Here is a 24,656-nt window from a genome sequence, read left to right on the forward strand (position 1 = left end):
AATGACCTCCAGCAGGCCACAAATGTGCATGTGTCTGCTCAAATGGTCAGAAACAGACTCCATGAGGGTGGTATGAGGGCCCGATGTCCACAGGTGGGGGTTGTGCTTACAGCCCAACACCGTGCAGGACGTTTGGCATTTGCCAGAGAACACCAAGATTGGCAAATTCGCCACTGGCGCCCTGTGCTCTTCACAGATGTAAGCAGGTTAACACTGAGCATGTGACAGACGTGACAGAGTCTGGAGACGCCGTGGAGAATGTTCTGCTGCCTGCAACATCCTCCAGCATGACCGGTTTGGTGGTGGGTCAGTCATGGTGTGGGGTGGCATTTCTTTGGGGGGCCGCACAGCCCTCTATGTGCTCGCCAGAGGTAGCCTGACTGCCATTAGGTACCGAGATGAGATCCTCAGACCCCTTGTGAGACCATATGCTGTTGCGGTTGACCCTGGGTTCCTCCTAATGCAAGACAATGCTAGACCTCATGTGGCTGGAGTGTGTCAGCAGTTCCTGCAAGAGGAAGGTATTGATGCTATGGACTGGCCTGCCCGTTCCCCAGACCTGAATCCAATTGAGCACATCTGGGACATCATGTCTCGCTCCATCCACCAACGCCACGTTGCACCACAGACTGTCCAGGAGTTGGCGGATGCTTTAGTCCAGGTCTGGGAGGAGATCCCTCAGGAGACCATCCGCCACCTCATCAGGAGCATGCCCAGGCGTTGTAGGGAGGTCATACAGGCACGTGGAGGCCACACACACTACTGAGCCACATTTTGACTTGTTTTAAGGACATTACATCAAAGTTGGATCAGCCTGTAGTGTGGTTTTCCACTTAAATTTTGAGTGTGACTCCAAATCCAGACCTCCATGGGTTGATAAATTGGATTTCCATTTATTATTTTGGTGTGATTTTGTTGTCAGCACATTCAACTATGTAAAGAAAAAAGTATTTATTAAGATTATTTCATTCATTCAGATCTAGGATGTGTTGTTTAAGTGTTCCCTTTATTTTTTTGAGCAGTATATAAATACGGGTCACCTTTTCGGCCTGTGAGGGCTGGATTCAATTTGTATCGCTGCAGTTCCACGTTTTAGCGTGATTTAAATATAAAGGAAATGTTCCCGCGTTTGCGGAGACTGCATTCATGGTAAACGCTGCATATGCTGGCTTTACATTTCAAGCGCACTATACAGTAGCACTGAACTTCAGCGATACGGATTGAATCGAGCCCTTAGTGGAAGCTTCCTCTCCTCCTCCTTCCTTCCTTCCTCTACAGATGCTAACTTAGTGCTTGTATGTTACCAGCCAAAACACCCAGAAACACTACAACATCCTCCTCTTTCAAGGCGCTGAATGAAAACCTTTTTTCCCAGGAAATCTTTACAGAGGAAACCCTGATCATGTATTATGGAGCGCTCTCGCTCAAATATGTCAAACCCATTAATGGGCTCTGTACTTGACAAACCACTTATTATGGGATGGTGGCCAAGTTTTATATAGCCTGGGCTACTTAGCTTCCGCCCTGCATTGGCAGACCCCAGATGTATATTGGCTTTGGTACCTGAGGCTTACAGGGGAATGACTCGGGTTCTGGGAGATGGTTTTCTATGGGCGTGCTCTAGAAGGCTTTGGGCGAAGAACCTTACTAACGAGCACTGTGTACCGACAACAAAGAGTCATCAAAACTCATCAAGATACTGCTGACTACCAAAGTAGGGTTAATTACGCACAACCTGTGGTGTAGAAAGCTAATGGTTTCTAATCGACGTAGCCTTTTGCAGCCTCCGATGCTAAGTCTCATAGATAGCTTATGTTCTGATCCTCCTACGTGCTTGAAGGTTGTAAAGCAGACTTCCTATTGAGGGGCTGCTGACTTGATAAAGACATCTGCTGGTCTACTCTAATGGCATTAAAAAGAGAACCGGGTAGAGTTAAGGGCAGCTATCTCAGTAAGCACACACAAAAACACATGGACTCTTGCAAACACGCACACTAGCATGCACAAATTAATTGCCTTGTGTGTTCCCTATGTAGTCCCTTTATGAGGACGAATCACTGAGGTGATGAAGTCACTTTGTACAATTTTGAAAACCTGTCTCTGACTCAAAACATAAGTCTAAACTTGCAACCATGGAGATTGTTTTTACCCGATGATATGCTGCCATTCACAGAGGGAGGAATTGTTTCCCTTCCTCAGACTTTGAATGATCGATTCAGATATGCACTGGTCAATATGTAATCTGAGAGGCCCAGTTTGAGAGTTTGAGAGCCAAGATTTTCATCATAAAATGAGATCTTTGGAAGCTGTTGCAAAAATATCTCTCATAGACTGAGGAGAGTTGAACTAGCGTCCAAAAGGTTGAAGCTTTTGAAGGATGAGCTTGTCTGGAAAGTTTTTTATGAAGCTAGGAGTACTTGGTTTGATTATTGTTGCCCCCTGCTATGTGAGGGAATATATGATTTTATACTGAACAAAAAAATAAATGCAACATGGAAAGTGTTGGTCCCATGTTTCATGAGCTGAAATATCCCAGAAATGTTCCATACGCATGCCAAGATAATCCATCCACCTGACAGATGTGGCATATCAAGAAGCTGATTAAACAGCATGATCATTACACAGGTGCAACTAAATGATAACATTTTAGTTCCTTATATAGGACACAATGCATTAAATCTCCACTTGTTCCAAACTAACAGATGACCAATGAGATTACTGATATTGTTTGCAGTCAATCAATGGTAAATTAATCTACTCTAGGCCACTCTAAAATGTGCAGATTTGCCCTTTTGTGGGGGAAAAAAATATATTCTGAATGGCTGCACCCCTGCCTAGTCATGTGAAATCCATAGATTAGGGCGTAATGAATTTATTTAAATTGACTGATTTCCTTATATGAACTGTAACTCAGTAAAGTCATTGAAATTGTTGCATGTTGCGTTTACATTTTTGTTCAGTATAGATTTGTAGCTAAGCCCCTCATAACGTTCACATTTTATTAATTTAGTCGACGCTCTTATCCAGAGTGTCTGGCCCAACGCTACCTGCCGCCCTAAGCAGAATGAACTCCAATACAGAAGGTAGAACCAACAATACAACATAGTTTTTCGAGGCCAAATGTATTCTTTATTAGTCTGTTTCTGTACAAAAACTACTGGATCACAGAAAGAAACATGCATCTATTTACAGCATGGTCAAAGACAGAAAAGGAGAAGCTGGAGAGATCCCCCTCATTTGTATTCTGAAGACATTAATTAAACATTGTGCTTTGATACACTTTGATGGTACATTTCATATTTCACATAGATGCAGTACCTCTCCCCTTTTCACATTGAATTAAACATTGAGAAAGTACACTTTACAATTTAAAAAACCTCTGCTGAAAACCAGGGCAGCAAAAAGCAAGCTTTCTACAACTATGACAAAAACATTTTTTTAAATCAAGCTATTTAAAAACTCAGTATATGGATGGAATGGATACAGGGAACGAGGGTGAAGGGGAGGATTGTGAAAAGTCAGCCAAGATTTAACTTGAAGAGAAAACTTGTGTTTTCATTGAAAATGGGTTTAGAACTCCATGATATTGAATTCAGATGTTTTGTGAAGTGTACAAGTGCACTCTAAAAGACATTCTATGAGCTGGCCTTCAATCTCGTAATTGAAAAATGACTTTTAAAAAAGCGTGACAGATTTTCCCGCTTTTTTTCACAAGCCCACATTATGACTACAAGTTGATGCCGCCCGATGATTGCCGATGTATGGCAATCACTGCACAGAATTTGCATACAATCAAAGATTTAATCAGGCCCATCATTGATTTGTCACCTATTGTCCACTAATAAACAAGATATGTGGACATTTGGAGAAGGAAGTACCCTCCGACATATCCCAGTTTAAACTACATCCACTGCAGCTCAAATGATGGGCCTGTGTTATTAAATTAATCAAAAGTATCAAATTAATGAGAACTTTAACTAATTCTTAAACATCTGCAAACGCATAACTCAAATGAACCACACTTCAATTAGAGTATCAAAATAATGAAAATGCATTAAGTTTGAGCATGTTCTATTGTAAGGCATCAATTATGTCTTGTGTTCTTTTATGTTTCAAAACCATTCCACTGAAATGTGGAGAGATAACTTGCATTACAGTAAATACAAATTGCATAAGTAAATGATAGATTGTGTGCAACGGCAATAACACCACCACCAACAACACTAACATCAAGGTTCCTTGAGATAGATGAACCCTACACTTGAGTGGTCCTTCTACAGTTATTGAAGGTTTACTTGGGTTTCAACTTCGCAGCTGATTCGTACAGGCATGTGTATTACATTCATTCTCACCAAAACACAAGGAATAGGCTTGGGTCCAAATAATATGGGAAAGGAGTTGAATTCTAACCAATGAACTAACGGAGGTTTATGATAGAAGAGTTTTTGAAATAGAGAAATTCACATGACAATGACCCTTCCATTTCAGCCACAATGACAAACATGTGAATCCCCCAAAAAACATCTTGGTTAATATTTGTACTAGCTTTTGTCTTTTGCTTTTAGTTTTTCTTGCTTGCTAAGATGCATTGCTCTTGTAAGTGCCCCAACTAAAATAGTGCATTAAGAAATAACCATGATAATACACATTTCACAATAACACAGAAAAAGACAAGAAGAACAGGGGGAAACACAAATGCTGTATACAAAAAAAAAGTTAAATATAGTATCGGAAATGCATTTTTATACAAAAGTGGTGGAGCATATATCCTGCTTTAAAAGACAGGGTGACCATGTCATGTTTCAACTTTTTTTGTTTTTACAAAAGGGTTGTTCATCTCCTTTTTCAATCTTTTTACAATATCTAAAAGGTATTAAGACATCGAATGTGTTTACATGTATATTTGAGACTATCATTCAGGCCAAAATCACAAAAGGAATCCCAAAACATACTTTATAAATACATACAAAATAAGCACAATCAGAAGAATAACAAGAACTCTGGTACCTAAATGTGATTAAAACTGCTGCAAGCATTTCTGGTTCAAATCTATCAATCAACACACCCCGGAAATATATCTATTGTACTGTGTTTCAAAAATGGTAGACATCCAAAACCTTTGAACCTCACAACCTTGGGCTGCCCTGGCATGACTCTGGGAGTGGGCAAATATTAGTATAACATTTGCTTTTCTCTCCTTGGCAGAATGTTTGCCAACCCTTTCTTTAGATTAGAAAATTACTGCATTTCCCTTTAAATATGATAAACACACACATTATTAAAAGCTATGGCACACAAACAAAAATGCTATTAGACTTTGACATTAGATATCAATGGTCTTTTGAAGCGGGGTTTTTATAGACATTGGGGGGAATTTTCATTGAAACTCCCACCTATTTTGAGTCTGACAATTGACAGAGAGTTTGATATTCTTGGATTCTGCACTTTTTCCATAGTTGACAGTTTTGAACTGTAGGCCTTTCCACGTTCCCTGCTCACAGTGGTTATATGACTGAAAATGAACTCGGTTCATTAGAAGATCCAGTCAAATTACTTTTCTTGTTTAGGACTCAAGACAATACTCACACCACAAGGAGTAACTACCTGCCTTTCAAATCCACAGTTTATTATTCGCTATATTTTCAGATGAGCTAACCCTTCACACATATATATGTGGGAATGCTACCCATTGGGCAACGAAAGTCCCAAAATGCAAAGCACAGAAGGTGACGGTGAACTCAACTACTGAACCAACACAAACATACTCTAGTAACATTTTACGGGTTTTCGGTTACTGTAATTTTCTTTGTTGTGCTGTTTGCTCTGTTTCCAGGAGTGAAGGGGCTTCATGGTCCTGTTTTGGAGATTGATGAGCTTTAAGCTTCTGTTGTAGAGATTCTGTGAGCCAGTGGAAATGTGGTCTGTCTGGCAGAAGGTCTTCTTCACATAGGTGGGACTATGAGACCTGCCATGGCTGAAAGACAACAGATACGCTGGTTACCTAAAAATGTGGCGAGACGTTTTGTATCCATAACATGTTTTGCATCTATAACATTGAAATATAATGTTGTAAGGATACATATCCCATAGAAAATCATTACACACCCTCTTAAATGAAAAGCCGTGTGTTGAGGTAATTATGATATGCATATGGATTTGCTGCAAAACCTAAGAATGACAAAATTATATTTTTCAAATATAATAACTTTTCCAGTCATGTTACATTAACTAAGGCCTGGATTCAATCTGTATTGCTGGAGTTCGGAGTTATAGTGTGATAGAAATGTAAAGGCAATGTTCCCGCGTTAGCTGAGACTACATACACGGTTAACACTACATATGTCGGTTCAATCGGAAATGACCTTTACATTTCGACCGCACCATCTGTAACGCTTCAGCCATGCATATTGGATCGAGCCCTTATAATCACTCTATGTGAACAAAGATTCTCAGCCAAATGATTTGATTGTGATGAATGTTTTGAAAAGTCACTCAGAGCCAGAAGTTATGGATCAACTTTGACCTTCAATCCACTGCTAACTCAGGTCATATCATTTTGTTGTATGAGTTCTAGCATAACAGGGTATCCATGACATGCCCTTTTCTAACAGTGACCCAGGCAGAAGTGGGCGGGACTGAGGGGCGGGATGCTCACCCTGTAGGCTGCTGCCATTGGTGGTGGTGCAGGTGGGGGGCGGGGAGGTCTGTGGCCGCACGACAGGGGCGAAGGCGCTCTTCTGTTTGACTGCAGAGATCATATGGACAGGAGAGAATGAATAAGGGCCTATGGGTCCACCGGAGAACAGAGGGATGGAGGAGGAGGAGGAGTAGGAGGAGGAGGGGGAGGTGGTAGATCCTAACGGAGAAGACAGACAGACAGAGGTTGGTGAGTGAGTGGACTGAGATGAGCTGTACAGTGAGGGCATGCATGGGGGCTGAGGAATGGATGCCTGCCTGAAGAAGGGCCAAGGTTTGGAGTAACATGCTCGGAGTAAAAGGTGCTCAATATCTGCAAGTTGATCCATAACTTGAAGGCCCATTTTAGACTTTGACACAAACAATACCTTGTTCTTGAGGATAGCAGCAACCTCCATCCATGTTCACAAACAAATATGTGTGTGTGTGCGTGCGTGTGTATGCATGTGTGTAGAATGTTAATGTCTGAAATGCTGACTGTGATAATGAAGCAATTTAATTTAAAGCACAATGCATTTGATACCCCATTCTCCCCATACTGGCTTGGTTCATTTCTGTACCTATGAGTTATTGCATCTTTATTCACAAGACATATGAATCCAGTAAAGTATGAAACCCTGAAGCAGCGTTTAGCCTCATATCTCACAAATACAGAAATTCAAAATGGAAGTCTAAAATTGATGACAAAATGCAAATTGTATGTATCCCTACATGTAAATAGTTATTTTGTTTTCACCTTCCTTGAACTATTAACTTATTCTTGCTGTGTAATGTCACAGTTGACATGTTTTGTTACTGATCCAACTGAATGGGTTTGGCCCACATCATGAATGAATCTATGAGGGTGTTAGTATGTTAGTAGTGTTAAGTAATGAAGGAGATGGAACAAGGTATAGGCAAAGCAGATGAAGACTTTTACAATGCGTGGTACAGACAGACAAACCCAACCTTTCCCTTCAATAGACAATGCATAACCTTCCACATCAAGTGTCAGACAAAAATCCACTTTCAGTTTAGCATCCAGAATTTACAACTACTGGGACACTGTTATTATTTTGGGAGACTTTGCTCTGTGATGCTGTAGCCTAAACAATAAGCAATTCGATGAGTCCCAGAGGTTGACAGTTAGAGTTCAAGACCCTCTCTAAAACACCTGTGACCTCAGAGCAGAATCGTGACGCTAAGCATGTTATTTGCAGAGTGGTGAAGGAAAGATCAGGGACAGAGACCCTGGAGGGTTCTAGCACTGAGGGAGAGAGAAGGAATCCCAGTGATGTCATCTATGAGATGTGTGTGAGGAATTCCAATGCAGCTCCTACAGCAGGTGTCCTCAACATTGGTCCTCTAGAACGGCAGCGGATGCCTCCACTGAATTGACCAATAGTAAACTGACGTCAATTATTTAGTCTGTGAGTCCACACCCTTGGTGCCCCAGATCTAAATCAGTCACTGTGTAAACGCAAAGTAAGAGAAGCGCTAGCATACACTGCATCCCACACTGCATCCCTCCTGGACTGAATCAGAGTACTACTGTCCAAATGAAGCCGTGTGTTGTTATCCCACCACATATAACTAACCAAATGATCCCCCAGTGTTTTGTTACAGTGATGATCATTGAGACCAAATAAGGCTGTACTTACTTGCGTAGGGGGAGTTGGCGGCAGAGCCGTTGAGGAAGCTGGGTGAGCCTGGCACCCCCAGGTTGGTCATGCCCGCTCCGTAGCCGTTCATGGTGGACGTGATGGTGTTGTAGTTGGACTGCTGGGGCGTGGAGCTGGGGACGTAGCCACGGGGCGATACGCTGTTGGAGTTACGGGAGTAACCTGGACGAAAGGAGGAAATGCTATGGTCAATCCAATGACATCAAAACCGTGCAGTCTGAACAAGATCCGCTGACAACCTCAAATTCCTATATAGTAAGTATTAAGAACTGCATTGCTCTCCTCCAGAACTAAAACCACCCCTCTCCCCTCATTGTATGAGCACATTTCCCTTTGCACTTCAAATCTGAACAAGGGTTAATAAATATTATGTCAGAAGCAATAAAGCATATGTTCGATTTGGTAGGAGGGGGACTTTCTAAAATGCAACCGTATTGTAAATGTCCATGTTTCCCCAATGCATTGCAGAGTTGAATCAGACAAAGTGTGGCTTTTGCGAGGGATTGTCCATGCTGCCACTCCCTCCAGCGTTGTTTCTGACATGTGTTTCCCATTGCCTGCACTCTCCCTGATCCCAGGGCAGAGCTCCATCAATTGCTCTCCTGCTGGGAATTGCGTTGGCTCAAACCAAAAAGTGGGAAAGGGAGAGAGAGTGGGAGTGGGGAGGACAAGGAGAGTGAACTCTTAGAATTATTGGTGACTTGAGGAACCCTGGAGATCCTCAAGGAACCCCTGGAGTTCCTCAAGGAACCATTGCTAGTCAATGGTTCATATTTGCACCTTTGGCTAGGTAAGGGATTCTTGGACGAACCTTTAAAGGTTCAATGTAGCAACGGGTTCCTGTAGGAACCCTGGAGTGGAGGCTTGGCTTAGTAGGGGCTTTTTTTGGCCACCCATTAGAGTAAATGTCATTCCTGTATATCTGTTTTGTTGTTAAGGTTGAACAATTGTGTAACTTCAACGAGGCTAACAGAGGTGTGAGATCCTCAAGAGCCTATGCAAATCCCAAGATTGGAATAGTTACCACTTTATTACTGTATGTAATCAGCAATGTTAATATTATGCATAAATATTCAAGAAACATTTTAGTTTGCAGTGTACAGACTTAACATGACCAAAAATAAATATCTGATAGCCACGCCTCCAATCTGATAGGCTGCCACCTCTATAATATATTATTAAATAGGTTCAAAATTGAACCACTCCCATCACCAAAAGGTTCCGGTTTGAACCTTTACACATGGGTTCCTTGAAGACCCTTGTCAGAGGGGTTCAATCTTTTCAACTGGAAAGGTTCCACCAACTGGAATGGTTCTGTCATGAACCCAAAAGGTTCTTCCAGGCCCCTTTATTTCTAAGAGTGTGGGAGAGAAGGAGAGAAGGAGAGAAGGAGAGAGAGGAAGTGTGAACACACTGTGCTGCTTGGCATATTGTGCCTTTCTCTCTGGCCTCCAACTAAGCCCCCAAGTTGGTACTAGTGCCTCGTGAAGGGGAGAGTGCTATAACGAAGGGAGCACGGTTATTCAATACATCCTAGATGAAGGCCATTCAACTAACGGCTATGAGTGGTATCGGGAGGAGAGCGTTAAGGCAACTCCACTCCGCTATTGGGGTGGGACATGAAGGACAGGCCTAGGGGGAGCAGTCACTAACCCTATCCAGAAATCGCTGACTGACGCAATGACGAGGTCAGCCTCTGGAGGTCAATGAGACCGAGACGCGCCACAAGGTAGTTTCCCTATTTGTTCCAGAGGAAACTGTCAGCATAAAGTAAAACAAGTGGAGTGGATACCTGTTTTAAGACAAATGCCAGAGGAGAAATTACATAATCCATTTTGCTGTTGACGTAAAGCAGATCCATAACGCTGGTCTGGAATTGGATCATGCGTGGATTGGATCATTCCTCATGCGTTTGATAAGGCTCGGCGTATGATCTGCCCTGCATATTAAGGTTTTAATCATAGTACGTCCTTTCTAGGAGCACAAAGAGGCATTTCATAGCTGTACAACAGTAGGGGGAAATAGTCTGATTCTGGTATGTAATGTTCCAATGATCACAGACATAAAATATGGCATTATGTATTTTCACGATTTGCTGCAGTCCTGTTCCCATGACCTCATAGATTCCTGTAGGTGTTCTCTCGTATGTCAATGTGAAAAGCAGACGAGTGGAGGGAGGGAGGGATAGAAAAAGGGGAACTAGAATGCTGAGGTGTCAGGGGAGAGAAAACAGCTCTAGATATCTCTCGCATTTCCTCTTTCTATCCATATCCTCGACTCCGACGTGAGCCAATGTGTTCATCACACATTCAGACATATTTCCTGTGCATCAGTCACAGAGCTGCTTTGTCAAAGGAAACAGCCCTCTCTAGGATAGTGTGTGTGTGTGTGTGTGTGTGTGTGTGTGTGTGTGTGTGTGTGTGTGTGTGTGTGTGTGTGTGTGTGTGTGTGTGTGTGTGTGTGTGTGTGTGTGTGTGTGTGTGTGTGTGTGTGTGTGCGTGCGTGGGGGGCTTTGCATTATAATATATGCTTCATAACATGCGTATGCATTTTTGGAAGTGTGTAAATAGTGATTTCACAGTCAAAGCTGTTAAAAGAGACACACAAACACACACTGCTCCCTGACACCTTGACCAAGCTACTGTCTCTGGCTGTATTCAGTATCTAAACTCTGGTTGTTTTATTCATGCCACATCGTCTGCATTTCTCATCGTCTCTCATTATCACCTCCCCTTCTCATACACTCCCAATGAATAGTGACAGGGAGCTGGTGTCACTGTCTGCCACACACACACACACTCACACACCCACACACCCACACCCACACACACACACACACACACACACACACACACACACACACACACACACACACACACACGCTTGGATCTGAGGGAATGTTTCACTGAGTGGATGTATGCACAAAGGGCCAGGCCTGGTGTATATGGCTACTAAAATCAGAGCCGCTGACAGACACTAATCCACAGGGGACACCAATACTTAGAGAAGGGGTGAGAGGATCAGAGGGTGGAGGGTGAGGATCGTGGGGTGATGGGCCATGGTGGGGGGTTGCAGCACTCACCCTGGTCCCCCTGCGAGGCCTCAGAGATGTTGACGGCCAGCTGGCTGCTGAAGGAGTTGACTCCCATCATGCCGGAGTGAGCGGCCGAGCCGCTGAGCGAGGGCAGCTGGTTGTGGCTGCGGGGGACGCTGTACAGGGCCTCAGTCAGGTCCGCTGCCCGCTTCAGGATGATCTCCTAGGGGAGGGAGGGAGCGGGGGAAGGTGGAGAGAGAGTACCATAGGTGATTGTGAGTTTAGGTCGTAAAAAAAGGTTTTGTAATGTATTTTTGGTGGGTCATTCAGATTAGATTATGGTTGAATATTGGAGTTTTCACAGATGATAGACTCAAGATAAACTACTAACTCTGATATATACATACTGTACAGATTGTTTTTCCCTGGCTTCCCAGGTTTCTGTAACCTGGCTGTTCTTGAAATATGTTAATTTGATATGTGTATGATCAAAGAATTAAAAAAATCTGGGAAACTGTGTTACCTCTTTACCAAAACAATCAAATAAGAAAATACATCTGAATGTTCACTTTTTTTATTTCATTTTTTTTGCAATAAAAATGGCCTATATGATGACATACCTGATTATTGTGGGGCATTCCATACAGAGCCTCTACTAAGTCTGCCGATCTCTTTAACAGCACTTCCTGAAATGACATCACATCGCATCTTCACTGTTTACTTCAGTTCATCAGATTTCAAACGTAATATGCTTCACAGTTACATGAAAGATTCCACACTCATCAAAACTTCTGGATCCTCTAAATTGTTGACGGTTGATGGTAAAATCTAGGAAAGTAGACTGTAGAAAATGAATGTTTACTTCTTTTATAAACCCACAACTCTAAACCTAAAACATGATCTGAGCGATAATCAAATATTCAATGTTTTCTGAGGGTTTAAATCACTGTGAAAACTACAAAATAGCTTTCTGCAAGTGTTGGACCTAGGTTATAGGAGTTGGGGTGATAAAACGAGGAAAAACACTCAAATGTAATCATTGTTTGACAGAGTACAAGTCAGAGATGAGCTTTAATGGCACACCCTACGTGTGATAAACAACCGTAAGTAAGCAGCTGTCTGCATCTCATTTTCATCACCCCCCCTTCTCTCTCACACACACAAACACACACACACACGCACGCACACTGAACACATACTCACATACACTATATATACAAGAGTATGTGGACACCCCTTCAAATGAGTGGATTTGGCTATTTCAGTCACACCCGTTGCTGACGGGTGTATAAAATCGAGTACACAGCCATGCAATCTCCAAAGCCAAACATTGGCAGTAGAATGGCCTTACTGAAGAGCTCAGTGACTTTCAACGTGGCTCCGTCATAGGATGCTACCTTTTCAACAAGTCAGTTCGTCGACCTGCTTGAGCTGCCCCGGTCAGCTGTAAGTGCTGTTATTGTGAAGTGGAAACGTCTAGGAGCAACAACGGCTCAGCCGCGAAGTGGTAGGCCACACAAGCTCACAGAACGGGACTGGTGCTGAAGCGCATAAAAATCGCCTGTCCTCGGATGCAACACTCACTACTGAGTTCCAAACTGCCTCTGGAAGCAACGCCAGCACAAGAACTGTTCATCGGGAGCGTCATGAAATGGCTTTCCATGACCAAGCAGCCACACACAAGCCTAAGATCACCATGCGCAATGCCAAGCGTCGGCTGGAGTGTTGTAAAGCTCGCCGCCATTGATGAATCACGCTTCACTTCATCTGGCAGTCCGACGGACGAATCTGGGTTTGGCGGATGCCAGGAGAACGCTACCTGCCAAAATTCATAGTGCCAACTGTAATGTTTGGTGAAGGAGGAATAATGGTTTGGGGCTGTTTTTTATTGTTCGGGCTAGGCCCCTTAGTTCAAGTGAACTACAGCATACAATGACATTATAGATTATTCTGTGCTTCCAACTTTGGGGCAACAGTTTAGGGAAGGCCCTTTCCTGTTTCAGCATGACAATGCCCCAGTGCACAAAGCGAGGTCCATACAGAAATGGTTTGTCGAGATCGGTGTGGAAGAACTTGACAGACCTGCACAGAGCCTTAACGTCAACCCCATCAAACACCTTTGGGATAAATTGGAACACCGACTGCGAGCCAGGCCTAATTGTCCAACATCAGTGCCTGACCTCAGTAATAATCTTTTGGCTGAATGGAAGTAAGTCCCCGCAGCAATGTTCCAACATTTAGTGGAAAGCCTTCCCAGAAGAGTGGAGGCTGTTATAGCAGCAAAGTGGGAACCAGCTCCATATTAATGCCCATGATTTTGGAATGAGATATTCGACGAGCAGGCGTCCACATACTTTTGGCCATATAGTGTACTAACACACACTTACACATTCTCCCAGTCAGACGTCTTGTATTGAGCCCCACAACTCCCTTCTTGAGCGCTCATGTCTCTGCTTGTAGGGGGTGGCCTTTTTGTTACAGCACTTAGTTTGTCACAGCACTACACAATAGCAAATTGTCATGACCAGAGTGCATCTTCACCAGCCTCTAATCAAAATGGCTGCCAGTGCACCCTGGAGGGAGAGGGGGAGCTGGGAGGGAGCAGCCTGAGGTGGTGGGAACCTATTAACACTTTCAGACTGCCTTCGGTGTTTCCGATCCGCCACTTTAGACCCAGGCTTATTAGAGCCACATTGCATGAAATTTGTTGAATTTCCCCTGCCTAATTCACCCCTCCCTCCTGCTCTCTCATCCACCCCCCTCCTCCATTGTCCCTGGGCTGTTTCCCACTCAGAGGAGGAAGCGTCCAATCTCTCCCCAGCAACCCAGTGGGTCGCCGTGGCGATGGCTCTTAATAACAATAACAGGCCTGATAAATAAATATTGTCTGGTGGAGGAGGAGTCGCTGACACTCGCCGGGGCTAAATGGGGGGACAAACACTCACACACAGGCATATTCACACAGCCCAGTATCCTTTCACAGGAAGAATGAGAGGAGAGGAGAGGAGAGGAGAGGAGAGGAGAGGAGAGGAGAGGAGAGGAGAGGAGAGGAGAGGAGAGGAGAGGAGAGGAGAGGAGAGGAGAGGAGAGGAGAGGAGAGGAGAAAGGGACGAGACGTCACAACACGACACAACACGAGAGCGGAAAGGAGACGTGACGTAAGGAGGACAGAGAAGAGGAGTCAGTCAGGTGGGGAGAGAAGAGGAGTGGGTGAGGTGGGGAGAGCTGGGTTGGTTGTTGTTTCCAGGGCTCTGGGGATGAGAGCTGGTGTTGTGGGAGCCTCTGCTGGAGGTCTCTGGGGTATTACAATGAGGAGGGGCCTCTGTCTGCCTGTCTGGAGCCTGATTGGTTCCTACAACACATCTAGCCTTTTCCTTGTGTAAAAAAAAAAGTTTTAACTTGACCAAAACGCTGTCAAAGGAAATGTGCAGTGCTGTGGTGAACATGTGTCCGGGAATAACTTTTTTTCTTATCATTTAATCATTTAACTATTGTCTCACCGTTAGCCCTGTGTTCACTGTTTGACAGGGAAAGAGTGCATGAGGATGCTCTTCTCCCTTTCTGTCCCCCATTTCCCACGACAAAATATGACCTCAGGAAAAAGGATCCAAGTAAAGTTGAATCAGTCTGAGGAATTACCATCTGCCCAGACGGGCAGGCCTGAGTTACAGAGTGAGTTCATGGATTCTCTTCTGAATATATACATCAATGGAAATTAGATTCACTAATATGATGGTTGATTTTATTTTTACTATGTGCACACGTTTTAAATAAAGAGCATGCGTGAGCGTGTGTGTGTGTGTGTTCATACGTGTACCTGTGTGTGAGATCCACCACGCCAGTCTGCCCTTCCTCTGTGCCCACCTGCCCACCCCAACACTCCTACTGACCCCACAGCTATCCTGCAGGCACACAGTCACACAGACACACAGACACCCCAACACTCCTACTGACCCCACAGCTATCCTGCAGGCACACAGTCACACAGACACACAGACACACAGTCACACAGTCACACAGCCACACAGCCACACAGTCACACAGTCACACAGCCACACAGACACACAGACACACAGACACACAGTCACACAGCCACACAGCCACACAGTCACACAGCCACACAGACACACAGTCACACAGACACACAGCCACACAGTCACACAGCCACACAGACACACAGACACACAGACACTCAGACACTCAGACACACAGTCACACAGACACCGCCACTCCCACCACAAAAAAGCAATAGAGCTCTCGTTCCAGCTCCTGTCAATCTCCACCCCACCCCCAGCTCTACACCCGAACCCTGTCCCCTGTCCCTATCCACTGAGAGAGGGCACAATCTGTCACACCTTGGCACTGCCAACTGCTATACCCCCATGAGGAGTGTATCTCGGACCCCTCCTCCCCTCCTCTCATCCTCTCTCCTCTTATCGTCTCTCCTCTCCTCTCCCCCCCTGGCATGTGCTCGCTTCATTAATCTCCATTATAAAACAGAAGTTAGTTAATGTCTCTGAGGCTTGGCGGCTGCAACACCCTGCCTGCCACAGGGAACTTTGGCAAACCGCTCCCGCCCGATGCCTCAAACCCACACACATAGGGACACACACACACACATTCCTGCCTCTACACACTGGTGTGTGTGTGTTTGCCACAGTCGGTCTCTCCTTTTTTCATTAGGCAATGACAGACACAACAGCCTTCTCAAGGTAACGACGCCTTCGAGGCCTTACTGCTCGTTGGTGCTACTCTGCTTCGGTTTGCGTGTGTTTTGTGTGTGTGTGTGTGTGTGCGTGTGTGTGTGTGTGTGTGTGTGTGTGTGTGTGTGTGTGTGTGTGTGTGTGTGTGTGTGTGTGTGTGTGTGTGTGTGTGTGTGTGTGTGTGTGTGTGTGTGTGTGTGTGTGTGTGTGTGTGTGTGTGTGTGTGCGTTCAATTGTTTGAAGTGTGTGGCCAGTTTCTGATGCTAAGAACAACCCCCTAAATAACCCCAATCTTGAAAACAAATGCAAAGAAAAGACTCTTTGGAGGACATTCTCCAGAGTATTATCGCAGAATAAATGAAGCACTTCGTTATGTACAGAAATTCCTCAGCACACTAATCTACCATGGATTTAGCTAATTATCTCCAGACAATAACAACAATTAGATTGTTGTTATTGTCTGGAGATAACCAACTAAGAACAGGCCATCTGTTCTGAGAACCTTCAGATAACCAAATAAGAACAGGCCATCTGTTCTGAGAACCTTTAGATAACCAATTAAGAACAGGCCGTCTGTTCTGAGAACCTTTAGATAACCAATTAAGAACAGGCCTGTATGTTCTAAGAACCTTTAGATAACCAATTAAGAACATGTCATCTGTTCTGAGAACCTTTAGATAACCAATTAAGAACAGGCCTGTGTGTTCTAAGAACCTTTAGATAACCAATTAAGAACAGGCCTGTATGTTCTAAGAACCTTTAGATAACCAATTAAGAACATGTCATCTGTTCTGAGAACCTTTAGATAACCAACTAAAAACAGGCCGTCTGTTCTGAGAACGTTTAGATAACCAATTAAGAACAGGCCATCTGTTCTGAGAACCTTTAGATAACCAATTAAGAACAGACCATCTGTTCTGAGAACCTCATTTCATGTCATGTTACTTAACTTGGACCATTGAAAATACATCACAGAATTTGTGACATAACAGTGAGGGTTATCTATGCCTGGGTCTTGTGGTCCTGTAGCTGTTGGGGTGGGAGGCATGTGTGTGGAGGTGAGAGATGGGCCTTGCACTGCCTTGTTGTGAACCACACACACACACACACACACACACACACACACACACACACACACACACACACACACACACATCCACATTCACACTCATAACCCCCCCCTACACACACATACACCCCACCCTCCCAACACCCATATACCCACACATGCACACACACCCCTCCCTATAGCGACGAGGAGAGACAACGCCATTGGATTCCTGTCAGCGCAAGTGCCGGCAATCAGAGCGCGGGTGCTTTAACGCCGCTGAAAGCTCAGCCCCAATCAATACGGTAATGCACTGCCTCCCAGTTATCATCATAATCTCTTATCACTGGCCCACACCTCTGAGGGGAGAGGGGAGAGAGGGGGGACGGAGGGAGGGATGGAAGGATGAAGGGATGGTGGGATAGAGGGGGGGTGGATGGATGGAGGGATGGATGGAGGGATGGTGGGATAGAAGCAGCGTGACGGCTCATTCAATAATCACCTCAGCCAATGATCTGAAAGATTGAGGAGATGAAGGTACTACAGATGTTTCCATGGTGTGTAAAATGCTGGTTTAGTGCGAGTAAAAAAGTGTGAGTGTCACTTGAATTCAATATAACGGTAGTATCTTGATTCTTGAAATTACCCATTTGCAATATGAATAAACATCAAACATGGAATATGCAAGGGTGGAAAGATTCACTACATACTCTAGTAGAGAGAGAGAGCGAGCACCTCATCACCATGAAGGGGGAAGGAGTGGGGACTTGGCGGAGGACAGGAGGGAAGGAAAGGAGAATTCTCTCCTCCATCCTCAGTGGGTCAACTGCCAGGAAGGGATGTTGGCCCTACAAGAGACTCCCTCCCAATGTGCGAGTAGGAAGAGTCTGTTCCCAGCCTCTATCCTGGAAGCCTCTACACTGATGTCTTTAAAGCCCTTTCTACCTTACACCGGGGAAAAAAACAGGTTTTAGCTAGTGTATGTCTCTCTTTTATGACTTCAGACAGAGGTGGAAATCATTTCATCCACCATGCTCCATGCTCTCATCTGTATCCAGGCCAAGAGGGAAAGGCACATACAGTATTCTGGAGCGACAGACCACACATCTAGAGAGTGATCGTCTCTTTAGGGTACTTCAGAGCTCCAGGTGGAATAACTCACAAGAAGAACGATATGAAAGAGCAGGAATTATAGAATATCCTAAACTGACTGGGGTCATCTTCAAGTCAGGTCGATTGAGGAAATTAATTCCAATTTGACTCATGAGATTGAAAATGCCTGTCATTTTCTATGAGGATTTTTTTCTCTCCAATTCATGACTTGGGGCAGCAGGTAGCCTAATAGTTAGAGTGGTGGGCCAGTAACCGAAAGGTTGCTAGATCGAATCCACGAGTTGCCAAGTTAAAACTCTGTCGTTCTGCCCCTAAACAAGGGAGTTAACCCATTGTTCCTAGGCCGTTATTGTAAATAAGAATTTGTTCTTAACTGACTTGCCTAGGAAAACAAAGGTTAAATAAAACATTTCAAAAATAAACTTGAACTTTTGTATCTATAAATTGAATTACAATTCATAACCTATCAACTGGAAACCCAGCCTATGCCACTTCCTCTCAGTGCTACTTTTAATGTGCAGTACTATATAACATTTTGGCGACAATACAAAATAGTATTTCTCTCAAGGAATTGTATGTCTTTACTATTACAGAAATACATTAATAAGTGCTATTTTCATGTGAAAATGTTATGGAATGTGCCTTTATCATACTGCATGTAACTGCATCCTCCTTCTCAAACATTGGACTGAACATGAGCAAAATCTCTCCCGTAACTCTTCTACCCATCTCACCTAACCCAACCCCCTGAGCCCCAGCCCGTGCCCCTGGCCCCCAACGCCCCAGTCCTCCTTGCGTCTGCCTCCAGACATATTCCACCTATTTTCTTCCATTGCTTTCCAGGAGCTCAATTATGGGAGGATGGCTCCCTGGTTCCAGAGGTTCCCGGAGAGAAGGGATCAGCAGACCCGGGAGAAGAAGCCTTCCGACAGGTCCCTTAACAATGATAAATCACCACTTGCCTGGCTCTGCACAGCCGTCCCGCAGCCACCTAGCTGCAACACAAAGGGAGCGCTACCTCTAGCTATCTCTAGCCCCCCCCCCAGACGATCCCACAGGTGAAGAAGCCGGATGTGGATGTCCAGTGCTGGCGTGGTTACATGTGGTCTGCGGTTGTGATGCCGGTTGGATGTACTGCCAAATTCTATAAAACAACGTTGGAGGCAGCTTATGGAAGAGAAATTCATTGAATTAATTAAATTGTCTGACAAAAACTCTGGTGGACTTTCCTGCAGTCGGTGTGCCAATTGCACGCTCCCTCAAAACTTGAGAAATCTGTGGCATTGTGTTGTGTGACAAAACTGCACATTTTAAAATGGCCTTTTATTGTTCCCAGCACAAGGTGCACCTCTGTAATGATCATGCTGTTTAATGAGCTTCTTGATATGCCACACCTGTCAAGTAGATGGATTATATTGGCAAAGGAGAAATGCTCACTAACAAGGATGTAAACAAATTTGTGCACAAATGTTGAGATAAATGAGCTATTTGTGCATATGTAACATTTCTGGGATTTTTTATTTCAACTCATGAAACCAACACTTTACATGTGGCATTTATATTTTTGTTCAGTATAGATTAGAGCACAAACTAACAGCTCAGGTCCTGGACTAGATATAGGGAGTGCAGGCTTTTGTTACAGACCAGCACTAACATTGCATTGAATATAATTGCCCCATTAACCCTGGCAGTTGATTCAGATGTAATGGCCAAACAGGTGGTAAACACATCTAGCCTCAGAGGTCATATAAGGCCAGAACATGCTTTTTCAGCCGTTAACACATTTTGGCTGACAAGACAGCAAACTCTTCACCTCGGTTAGCTTTTTAGCTCAGTCTCCATTTGTTTGTCTGCTCTGTATCAAAACAGGCCTCCCGTATGGCTGTATCTTAGGAAAATAGGCCCTCCACATGTAAGGAACGCATCACCATCCAGGTGTCTATTTAAGAGGATTCATAGGCCGTTAAACTTGCCGTGACCTGGGAATGGGTCTTCTACTGCAAAGATCCTGGAACAGAGTGGACCTCGCAAATATGCTGCTGCCTCCCATGCTGAGCAATAAGGGGAGGCTAGAGCTTAAACCACATATCCTCCATAGATCTGGACGGGGAAGTGTCCGCTTGCAGCCAAGGCAGACTGGAAATGAAATTAGAGGCGAACTGATCCAGCCCCAGCCTCCGAGGTCATCAGTGACCAGTTGGCCATGCTTTAGCCCCGGTCTGCTCTGTCTGTCTATCACTGGGGCTAGGGTTCCAGCTCTGGGACTGGCTCGTTGGAGAAGTGCGGCTGCCAACCTCCTAATCTAATCACTCAAATGGGGTTTCTCAGCTACAAAGGAAAACATCAAAAACCAACAGCCAGTGTTTTCCCCTATCATTATTTACATGGAATCCCACTTATTCCCACCCTTCTAGACTTGCTCTGTTGCTTCCTGCTTAAAAAATTACTTCAATTTGACTTCAATTGGTTCCAATAGCAAGTGTTGGTGCCTATTGCCTCTGAATGTAGCTTGGGGTAGCTTTGCTCCCTGCCTAAGAGGCTCTACAAACGGTCCTGACCAACCTTTCCATCCTACAAGAAAAGCAAAGGAGAGAGGATAACAAAGGGATGAAATGTCAGCGTTACTGTTCCAGAGTGACCGTGTGAGTCTTTCCTGACAAGCCACATTGGGTGAGAGCAATGAGGTACTTCACGAATAGCAAGCTTTTCCGTGTTAGTCTTGTTGTTATTTCCTTCTGTCTAAAATGTCGAGAAAGCTAGCGGCTGAAGAGAAGACGGAGGAAAATCTATACGCTTATTGAGTTTTCTTTTGAATAAATAAATATATAACGGCTGATAGGGACATTCTCCCTCCGCCACAAATCAGGGCATCAAAGGGGCCAGACAATATATGCTCACTAATAGTATCAATTTACAAATAAACTGCTTTTTTGGTGACTGGATCTCAGATGTCAGATTTTGATAAATGGTTTCAATTTGGCAGCTGTTTTAGACTGTCAGGCTCCATCTGATCATATCCCCCTTTACAACAGTTCCCTGCCCAAAACAATCTCACTCATTTAGTGGTGCACCTTGTTAGGGGGAAAATAATCTTTTCATACTAACCAGGCGGCAAACCGCCCAGGGCACCTGACGGCTGCCTGTGTTCTTGGCCCTGCCGAATGCGTGTGTGCGTGCGTCTACACTGAGTTTACAAAACATTAGGAACACCTTCCAAATATTGAGTTGCACCCCTTTTTGCCCTCAGAACAGCCTCAATTCATCAGTGCATGGACTTTACAAGGTGTCGAAAGCTTTCCCCAAGGATGCTGGCCCATGTTGACTCCAATGCTTCCCACTTTTGTGTCAAGTTGGCTGGATGTCCTTTGGGTGGTGGGTCGTTCTTGATACACACTGGAAACTGTTGAGAGTGAAAAATCCAGCAGCTCTGCAGTACTTGACACACTCAAACCGGTGCGCCTGGCACCTTCTACCATACCCCTTTCAAAGGTAATTCAATATTTTGTCTTGCCCATTCACCCTCTGAACGGCACACATACACAATCCATGTCTCAATTGTCTCAAGGCTTAAACATCCTTCTTCAACCTGTCTCCTCCTCTTCATCTACACTGGTTGAAGAGGATTTAACAGGTTACATCAATAAGGGATCATAGCTTTCACCTGGATTCACCTGGTCAGTCTATATCATGTTTTGTATACTCAGTTTATGTGTCTACACATGTGCATGGAATGAAGATATATTTGTATAAGCAGTGACTTTGCATCTGCATGTTTGTTACTACCTCAAACCTAAATTATAACAAGACCAGAAACACTGTCTCAAACTCTACAACACCAATACAACATCATATAAACACCTGTTTCCAATTGTACAAGTTATCAGAACAATGTGCCTATTGGCATCGGAGTATGTTCCAAGGCCAGGTCCATATTGAGTGGAACAAATTAATCCAATCTAACAGATCTGGTTTGCCCTCTATAAACTCAGATATTTGGCAGTCCGAAGTCTATACGGTCAGGGTGGTCTTTGGAGTAACAACAGGGGATGATGTGCTCCTTGGTGTCCTCTGAGGCGTATCACTGACCTTAGGTAACCTCTCGGGATCTCCTGGGTGTCTGGGGATGACTTTCTGTAGCCTCTGGAAGCCATAGTCGATGGTAGGCTCATTCAAGGCTGGAAAGAGAGAGAATTATCATGGTTAGAATATTGCTGAGTGGTATCTCTACAAACAAAGTGGAGCGGCTCAAACATGTATTGCTCTTCTATAGCTTCCAATGGCACATTTGAATCGTGTTTTTTTTGTTGTTGACATCTGTATGCCTATGTAGACCTTCTGAAGGCCTTATGATGGCCTTATGAAGGCATTATGTCACATTCTAGAGTAGCATATCTCCCCTGCCTGGCTGTCCTGCCCTGATACAGGAGCTCTACAATGGCCTTGTGTCAGCCCATCTCTTCCTCCACCGGCATGTCTCTCTCTTTCTCCTACTGCTGTTTATTAAGCGTGAGATCTTCTACTCAACCTGTCCCAGTCACTATCCCTTTCACAGAGCATTCCTAACTAATTCAATTGCACCGCCCTCACTCTAAGCCCCTCACATACCCCCCTTTTTATCCCCCCCCCCGTTTGCAAACAACACAATCTCCATTCCTCTCCGATTCGATACGAAGGGGAAAAGAGAAACACCCGGAAATGAGTTAGGGAGATATTTCTCCATAATCAAGCCCATTAATCATAAAAGACTGTCAAATTTGACTTTGGGGACAATTTGTCAGCCTTCTTGCCCTGTAAGGATGATTGACACACCAAATGCCGGTAAGTAGAATAGCTAGTTTGCACTAATATGCATAACCGGCGCTTTCATGAATAAGAATAAGGTGGCAGCAGCAGCGCAGGGTCTATTCAAAGGCCCGCTGCTGTTTGTCGCGAGCGGCAAATAGATGTTATTACGATTATAACAATATTTGTTTTCTTTCCTCAGGAATGGGCACCCGCGAGCTGCTAAATCAAATTTGTTGGAGGCCCGTTTCACACCAAGGGAAGGAGAAAAGGGCTTTCAGGCTGGAGCTGGGTGGGGATGTTATCTGAAGGGTGACGGAGCCTTCACATTCCCTCTCCACACAGGCTTCCATTTTGAATCTCTGCCCCTGGCCCCTGAGAGGCCTGGAATGGATTACTCTCTCATGGACAATTTCTCCCTTGTTGGGATGAAGAGGGGATAGTCTACATTGAAACCAAACAGATGTCTTTGGATAATAAGGTATTCCTAAGGCCTTGTCAGAGCGTTAAGGCTCAGTATTGGGAAAGGGAATTTCAACACATCCTGGGAGAATTCTAAAAACAGCCATCTACCAAGAGAGTAGGACAAGTGAGAGAACAAGTGAAGGAGAGGCAAAGAAAGAGAAAAGGGATGGACACACACAGGAAGAGAGAGAGAGAGCGAGAGAGAGAGAGAGAGAGAGAGAGAGAGAGAGCGAGCGAGAGAGAGAGAGAGAGAGAGAGAGAGAGAGAGAGAGAGAGAGAGAGAAAGAAAGAAGCAGAAAGAGAATCTCATCTCGCCGGGGAGACTGGAGGGTAGTGGAGCAGACGTCTCTCCCTCTACTGCCCCCCAGAAATTAAGACCATTACTTCCCCTTATTAAAATCCCCTGCACTTTGACCCCAGCGCCCCATTGGCTGCCTGTAGGCCCCTGTCCTCTCAGCCAATCGATACGGCTGCCTCCTCGCAAAGAGCCTGAGTAATTGGAGAGCGCCGACGCGCTGCGCGAACCCTGACCCCCTACGCATTACACACCCCATATGAAGATAGATTGCCTGATTTAGTGTAAACATATGCTGCAATTCCAGCCATCAGTGCCACTTTCTCCATCGTAATTTGTATTGATTTTTTTTTTTCGGGGGCTCAGCCATCTTCGTTTCTTTGCGGTGTCTGACGTTTGGATTTTTTTCAAAGGGGAAAGATAATGCAGTTTGGTGGGAAGAGGAGGCGAGAATATGAGTGAGGGAGAGAGAGGGAGAAAGAGAGAGAGAGGGGTCGGCGAGGTATCATTTTTTATTTATTTAATCATCCAATTATTGCCCTCGATTTCTCCCTCTCTCCATGAAAGTGATCAAACAGTCGACTGGGGTCTCACTAAATAGAGCGTTGTTATTAGGTGACCACTCGACTGGGACAAAAGGGAGGGAGCGGGTGAATGGGATTTCCACTAATACACTCAACCAAGGCTGAGAGGAGTGGTAGTGAAACATGATCCCAGATCACACAACAGCACTAGGTACGGTAGATAGCACTAGGTAGATAGCACTAGGTACAGTAGATAGCGCTAGGTAGATAGCACTAGGTAGATAGCACTAGGCAGATAGCACTAGGCAGATTGCGCTAGGTAGATAGCGCTAGGC

General features: G+C 44.6%; 1 protein-coding gene across 8 annotated transcripts in view; it reads right to left on the minus strand.

Annotated features, from left to right (window-relative positions):
- Positions 1-3,106: 3,106 nt before the first annotated feature.
- LOC106604646 (transcription factor COE3) overlaps positions 3,107-24,656 on the minus strand; it is a 100,200-nt gene continuing 78,650 nt past the window's right edge. For 2 of the 8 annotated variants that reach the window (XM_014199490.2, XM_014199489.2), the window contains exons 11-17: positions 22,342-22,430; positions 12,012-12,077; positions 11,440-11,614; positions 8,337-8,519; positions 6,656-6,856; positions 6,106-6,168; positions 3,107-5,974 (exon numbers count right to left, since the gene is read on the minus strand). In XM_014199490.2, coding sequence (XP_014054965.1) covers positions 6,110-6,168; positions 6,656-6,856; positions 8,337-8,519; positions 11,440-11,614; positions 12,012-12,077; positions 22,342-22,430 — 773 coding nt within the window. In that variant the 3' untranslated portion in view covers positions 3,107-5,974; positions 6,106-6,109. The remainder of the gene's footprint in view (positions 5,975-6,105; positions 6,169-6,655; positions 6,857-8,336; positions 8,520-11,439; positions 11,615-12,011; positions 12,078-22,341; positions 22,431-24,656) is intronic. The other 6 variants (XM_014199492.2, XM_014199491.2, XM_014199496.2 and 3 more) reach the window with 4 other exon arrangements.

The sequence above is a fragment of the Salmo salar genome, chromosome ssa05 (assembly GCF_905237065.1).
Source record: "Salmo salar chromosome ssa05, Ssal_v3.1, whole genome shotgun sequence".
In the NCBI taxonomy this organism is placed as follows: domain Eukaryota; kingdom Metazoa; phylum Chordata; class Actinopteri; order Salmoniformes; family Salmonidae; genus Salmo; species Salmo salar.